This window comes from Myotis davidii, unplaced genomic scaffold (genome assembly GCF_000327345.1).
Source record: "Myotis davidii unplaced genomic scaffold, ASM32734v1 scaffold37, whole genome shotgun sequence".
Classification (NCBI taxonomy): Eukaryota; Metazoa; Chordata; class Mammalia; order Chiroptera; family Vespertilionidae; genus Myotis; species Myotis davidii.
In genome coordinates, this window is record NW_006289395.1 from 5147340 (window position 1) to 5154471 (window position 7132).

Below are 7132 nucleotides of genomic sequence, written 5' to 3' on the forward strand. Positions count from 1 at the left end.
TTCTCAGCTGGAGGCCAGGCTTTCCAAGAAGTGCCTCCCAAGCCAACAGCAAATGTGTCAGGTGGCAGCTTGCAAAGGGGTGAGAGGAAGCTCAGTGCCCAGCTCTCCATTTCCCGTTTCCTCTCCTCCACCGTTACATTTGCAGGGGCCATTTTTACTGCTAAAGTGGGTGCCAATCAGGGAAGAATAGAGGTCCTGGGGTCACGCTGGCCTGGGGACCTGCAGGAGGTCATGGGGTCACGCTGGCCTGAGGACCTGCAGGAGGTCATGGGGTCACGCCGGCCTGGTGACCTCTGCAGGAGGTCATGGGGTCACGCTGGCCTGGGGACCTCTGCAGGAGGTCATGGGGTCACGCTGGCCTGGGGACCTCTGCAGGAGGCTGCATGGCTGTTTTCCATTCTCCTGGGGGAAGAAAAAAGAGAACCAGGTCATTGTATCACTAGTTGAGTGAACATTTGCGAGACCATGTCCATCCAGAGGAAAGATGCCATCTGTGCCTTGAAGGCGCCTGCCTTCCAGCGAGCAAATATCACAAATGGTTAAGGCTCATGGTCTTGCCGCAGTCTCAGCAGGAGGCGGCTGTGCCTGGCCCGTCCTTGGAAGGGGTGTGGCCAGAGGGGCTTCTAGAAGTGGGATCTGCACAGCCAACTACTTTGCCGTTTGTTTCTACCTGTTCTCACACAGCCATCCAGAGACCCAGGAAAGCTACGTGAAATCAGAGGCCGCTGTGCACTCAGCTTTCCCTCCTGGCCACTGCTGGGAAAGGCTGGAGACTGAGAAGTGAACTTTTAGCCCAGTCTTTCCTCAGGTGTGCATGCGCCCCCCTATGTGTGTGCACACAAGCACATGCATATGCACCCATGCATATGCACACAGGGACATGCCCACACGTGTGTGCATACACACATGTATGCATGCATATACAAGCACATGTGTGTACACACATGCACATGCCCACACATTCATGCACACAGGCACACACACACACACACACATACACACCTCAAGTGAAGGATTGCAGACTTTGTTTTTTCCCTTTAATGAATAGAAGGAATTTTCCTGTGAAATGTGAAATTGACAAATAGAGGACAGTCACGGAGTTGGAGAGGGGAACTGATGCCGGAGTTGGGTTGCTGCTGATGGCTCCAACTCAGAGGACAGGCGGCCCTGGCTGGGTGCTCACTATCCTCAGGTCCCTGGAGGAATGGGCTGGGAGCGAGCTCAGTGGGGAAGCAGAGTGGGTGTGGTGGGCCCTAGAGACTGCCGAGAGGAAGTGGACAAATAGGAGACTTGCTGCAGAGGCTCCCTTTGCAGACACTCACTGGCCCCACCCTGATTTCCCATCTCTGTTTGGTGCCAACAGCATTTGGCATTAAATGATATTTCTAGAAAATGCCCCTCAAAGATAGATTCCCCCGGCTCTGAGGTGTTCCCGAACATTGTGGATGCGTGGCCTTGTGCGGTCATTCAAGGGCAGGGAACAGCGCCCACTGGTTCAGAGTATTCGCAGGGTCAGTCCCTGCTGCTCGTCCCCTTTCCCGCGTGACCAGTCCTGTGGCTTCCCTCTGGATGCCAGTGTCCACACTGTCTTGTCCACTCTCTCACTCTCCCCGTGTGGATTCCTCCCAGAGGGAGCCTGTGTTCCGTTGCTTTTCTGTTTCTTTGTCCCATTCCTTGGACATTTGCAGCCAGATGATGTTTCCTCCAGTTGCCGATTGCTGTCAGGGTACCCCCCCCACTGAGGATGGCAGGCCCTCCCTCCCTGCAGCTGCTGCCAACCCTCCCCTTCACGCCGTGTCAGTCCCTCCTCCCCTCTGCCCTCCAGGCAGGCTCAGCCTCTGCACCTGGTCCTCTGCTTGGCATTAACTCTAACCCCAAACTCTTCCCTGCCCTTCGCATCCCAGCTCACCGAGCGATGCGTCCCCAAACCAGCCTGCCCTCCAGCAGGCTGTACCTGTGCCTCCCTCCAGCGCGCCTGCTAACCGCTCACCCCCACCCCTCCCCTGGGTCAGCTGCACCTGTGCTGCAGAGAGAGCATCTGGGCAGCAGCGTAGGTAAATGCCTGGTTCTGCAGGAGGGGGCGTGGTGCAGGTGGGAGGAAGGAGCAGGGGAGCTCCCTGGTCCCCAGATTCTTGTCCATCTAGAGGGGAAAGAAGAGCCTGTTACCTGGCAAGAAGCAGTTATTTTGTTCACTTGTTGGGTGTTTTGTTTATTGTTTTACTTTACCTTCCTCTTGATGGAGGCAGAGATGGGCGGAATGGTGGAGAGATCATTGGCATTAAGGTGATCATTGCCTGGTCACCTCAGGCCTGAAGAATAAAGAATGAGGTGAGCCTGGCTGGCGTGGCTCAGTGGCTGGCATCAACCTATGAACCAGGAGGTCAGGGTTCTATTCTTGGTCAGGGCACATGCCTGGGTTTTGGGCTTGATCCACAGTGTGGGGTGTGCAGGAGGCAGCTGATCAATCACTGTCTCTCATCACTAATGTTTCTATCTCTCCATCTCCCTTTCTCTCTGAAATCAATAAAAAATATATATTTTTTAAATTTTTAAAAAAAGAGTAAGTTGAGGGTTTCAGGTTGTGACTGCTGCTATTGTTCATCCACAGAATAGAGAAAGGAGCTAGTGCCGTCTGGCCCTCTGGTGAGACGGTCTTCCCCTTGCAGATCACTGTAAATATTTCTCTCTTTTCTGCATCCAGCGCAGCTAGAGAGCAGTTCAGTTCCTGAATAGGGGCTGCTGGGAATTGAGAAAATGAAAGGAAGACAGACACAGAGATGGAAGGAAAAAGCTGGGGCTGGGTGGGACCACTGTCCTCTGATGGAGAGACAGGGACTCAACCAATACAGTGCATTCATTTTATACAGCAAAAACCAGGGAGTTTTACTACAGGTCAAGACAAAGGAGATTATGTGCACTCTTGGGTGGCCCGAGTCATATCATTCCTGGTGCTTGGCTGGGTTTAGATAACGAAACCCACCCCCTGGTGCCCAGGCTGAAGGTCAAGCTGACAACACTCCTGTCTCTGGCAAGGCGTGTTTCCAGGACGTGGCTCTGCCAACGCCACTGGATTCAGCTGACAATAATTAAAGAAATGCCCATGTGCCTTCCCAGGTGCTCTCTACAGACCACCAGCTGTGGGGTGACACTCATCCTTAACAGGGGCCACCTACTACTGCCGGTGGCCTTCCCTTCGCCCCCCCCCACCCTCACTCCCGTGGGGAAGACCTGCTCCAGCCCAGGGCCCTCGCAGTCTTTTCCCCAAACCCGGTGGGATGAGCTGTAGATTCCTGCCTTTGTCACTTAGAGTTTCTAACAGATTTAGGGAGAAATGGCTGCCGCTGCTTGTGGGGAAGAAATAACTGTTGTGCGGGATTTAGGTTTCCACACTTCCCGTGTCCTGTGTGGGGGCATCAGAGTCCAGGTGGGTTCTCACTAGGATGAAGTTAGCTCCCAACTCCAGGTCACCTCCTGGTTCTCCAGGGGCTGCCTGCAGCATTCCGTTGAAACACGTGAGAACCCTGGCCTGTTTGGTTCAGGGGGTAGAGCATCGGCCCTAGGACTGAAGGGTCCTGGGTTCAGTTCCGGTCAAGGGCATATACCTCAGTTGCAGGCTCGATCCCTGGTCAGTGCAGGTGTGGGAGGGAGGCGACCAATTGATGGCTCTCTCACATCGATGTTTCCCTCTCTCACCCTCTTTTCCACTCTCTCTAAAAATCAATGGAAAAAATATCCTTGGATGAGGATTAACAAAAAAAATAAAGAAAAAAAAAACACATGAGAATGGAGATCGATTGGTAATGTCTGCCATGGGTGGCATGTTGGGGGATGGTAGGGAGCGAGGAGTCAGGATTGATTAGCTGGCCCTGGTCTGGGGGTGGACTATGAGTAGGGTGCACTTTATCCTTAGGAGGCAGCCTGAGGAAGAGCCAGCAGTGAAGGGTGGGCCCTCTTTGGGGCCTGGAGGTTCAGGGTGTCCCTTGATCAATTGAAAGGGCTCCAGAGGCCCTTGGTGCCATCAGCCCTCCAAGCATGGGGGGCTGGGACTGAACTGCCCACATTTGGGAGCACAGCCGGCTTCTGTTCCAACCCTACCATTGCTGGGATCTCCTGAGTTTGAGGATGGGTCCCCAAAGTCCTTCCCTGCTTTGGGGCTTTATGGGGGTTCAGGGAAAGCAGCTGGAGAGTGGGGAGCCATGGCCATGTGGTCATCAGACCTCACTCGGCACACGGGCTCTGCTGTGCTGTGGATTCAGGGGACAAGAGCACCTGGGTGCCCCAGTTCCCGAATGTCCTGGTCCCAGTGTGGCTCACAGGACAGAGGGGGGTGCTCGGGGCCTGCTGCCCGTCACTCATAGTCTCTGGTGGTGAGGGAGCTGGCAGCCAGTGCCAGGCAGAGGAGAAAGTAGGGCCCAGCCATCAGAGCCCCAGGAGGGCCAGGCACCGCCAGGGTCATCTGGGAGGCTGAGGAAGGGCCTGAGAGGCCCAGAGCCGGGCAGACCGTGCTGGTGAGACAGGCACGTTCCGCATCCACAGGGCGGTGCTGAGTGGCCTCTTGTCCTGTGTGTTTGTGTTTCAGCGCTTCTAGAAGCAAGGAGCTTTCTCCGGGATCTGGGCAGAAGGGAAGTCCGGGTTCCAGCCAGGGGGCACCCTGTGCTGGGACACCAGCAGGCACCAGCCCCGGCCCGCCGCCGGCCAACCAGAGCCCCCACACTCTCCGGAAAGGTACGTCCCGCCACCTGCACCTGCACGTCGCCTGGGCAGATGGCTGCCCGCTGCCTGGAAACTCACTTCCCCACCAGCCTGGGTGCTCAGACACCCTATGGCCTAGCGAACTGGTCCCCATCTGTGCATTAGCGGTTAGAGGTCGACCAGCTCCCAGAGGGACATTTCATCACCTTCCCTCAGTTTCCTCGTTGAGCAGTGGGCTCGTCAGGCGGGTGGAGGGTCTGGCTTTCTGTACAGCAGGACCTCTGCCCGGGGTGATGCGTGCCTTCCAGGCCCTGCCAGGCCCCCGCAGCCAATTAGCATAGGTTTTGTTCCATGGAAGGGGGGTTCCCTGATGCCTCCTTGGGGCTAAAGGACAATTTCTTCTGGAATTCGTGACAACACAGGCAACCCCACTGGGCTGACAGGTTGCCCTGGATGTTCCCATTTCTCATCCTCCCGGCCATTATTCCCTCTGAAATGACCCCCAAGCTGACGACCTGCTCCTGGTGACGGTTCACCAACGGGGGCCCGGGGGGAGGGGGGGAGCGTGCCCAGCCTTTCTGTTCGCTTTCATCTATGCCGTGCTTTGCCGGCTTCACATGGTTTAAAGGAGCCTCGTGTTGGCTCAGTCTTTGTTCCGACCTCTCCAGCGCCTCGGCCGGGTTGCAGCTCCAGGGCTGGGGGCCTGGGGCTGGTCACCTTGTCATCGCACACCTTCAGGGCCGGTGGCTTTCTGCCTGCCCGGCGCCAGTCCACAGCGGCACCCAAGTCTGCCCTCAGCAGCCTTCCTTCTGTACCTTCCCATCATGCCTCATGCACTCCACAAGTAGTTGTTGGGCCCTACTGTGTGCCGAGCTCAGAGGGTATAACCGTAGTAGGCGCACAGTAGGGGTGTAACCGTAGCAGGCGCAGCTCTCAGGAAGGTGAGCGTGGAGCGGTACCGCAGGTGGCAGTGCGGGCACTGCTCACACAGGCCCTTCCACACACAGGCACTGGGCCGCAGCGGTGGGCGGGGGTTTCAGCATCCAGGGTTCCTCTGGCACCCATAGGTTTCCCTGTGGTCTAGAAACAGTTCTTTGGCAGTTGGTGTGCAAGGCCTAACCCTCCCCAGCCCTACTCTGGGGTGGTGGCTAAGCCATCACTTTTTCCACAGGAGTCAGGGTTCCTCATGCCAGTGGCAGGCTGGGCTTCCCTCCTCACAGCTACAGGGCCTCTGGGGGACGCGGCCTAGAGTGACGCAGGTCCCTTCCCAAGGGTGTTTGGTAGCTCAGTCACCACTGAAATATGCAGCTTTCTCCGCCTCCTCCACCACCGGCACACTTGGCGGTTTTAACGCCTCTGTCTTTTGGCATCACAGCCTTGTCCTGTAACTTCCTGGAGTGGCGATGTCACACAGACATCTTGGCACTGTCACTGCTCCCCTCGGCTCCTTTGGGAGAAGACAGGTTCAAGCATGGTCCCTGGTCCCCACCTGCTCCTCACCCGGGGAGCAAGTCCCACCCGGGCCGGCAGAGCTGCGGGTGGTTTATTAACCTTTTGACTGCTAAGGAGCGCTATCGCGTTCATCCTATGTTACTCCAAAAATGCGAAGAGCGCGGGAGCACTCCTGTTTTTTTTTATGCCAAGACTGCGGAGAGCGTAATAATGCTGCTCCAAAACACTAGAATTTGTGCGTCCAAATTTGCGGTGGTGCGTGGAAGGCAGCAGTAAACATGGTGGAGAAGTTAAACGTTCAAACCTAATTTGCTCTATTTGTAAAAAGGGAATTCACGCGCTTTGTATAGCAAACCACCCGTGTAAAAGATTATAAGAAATTATTTGTGTTAATTTGACTGAATTATAAGTGCTTATTACCAATTTTATTCACAAAATTAATTAAAACAAATTTATGTAAACAATTGGTATTTTTTAATTTTTGTTGTTGCAAAGCAATACAAGTGAGTTTATTGTATAAAAAGTGTTTTACATTTTTTCCCATACACGCGCAATTAGTGCCGCAGTTTTGGCATATGTCCGAAAAAATACGTCAGCAGCCAAACGGTTAAGTCGGGATTATACAGGGCTTCCTGCACACTCTCATTGCATCCCTGCCATGCTGTGGAGAGATTTACGGACGTGCCCCGGGGCACAGTGGGAAGACGGAGGCATTTGGGCCATGTTGATTGACCCTGGAGAACATTAGCTTGCCTTGTCCACGCTGCACACGGAAGGAGCCAGGGCCATGCATGAAGCGCAATTAGCATAGGTTTTGTTCCATGGAAGGGAGGGTTCCCTGACGCCTCCTTGGGGCTAAAGGACAATTTCTTTTGGAATTCGTGACAACACAGGCAACCCCACTGGGCTGACAGGTTGCCCTGGATGTTCCCACTTCTCATCCTCCCGGCCATTTCCAGTTAGAAGTGAAATGTAGTTGTCATCCTTC

At 55.0% G+C, this 7132-nt stretch overlaps 1 protein-coding gene across 1 annotated transcript in view; it reads left to right on the forward strand.

Moving 5' to 3' along the window:
• ARHGAP44 (Rho GTPase activating protein 44) overlaps positions 1 to 7132 on the forward strand; it is a 184475-nt gene that overhangs the window by 170114 nt on the left and 7229 nt on the right. Inside the window, 1 exon segment of the mRNA XM_006761694.2 lies at positions 4580 to 4725. Within this exon segment, the coding sequence (XP_006761757.1) occupies positions 4580 to 4725 (146 nt within the window).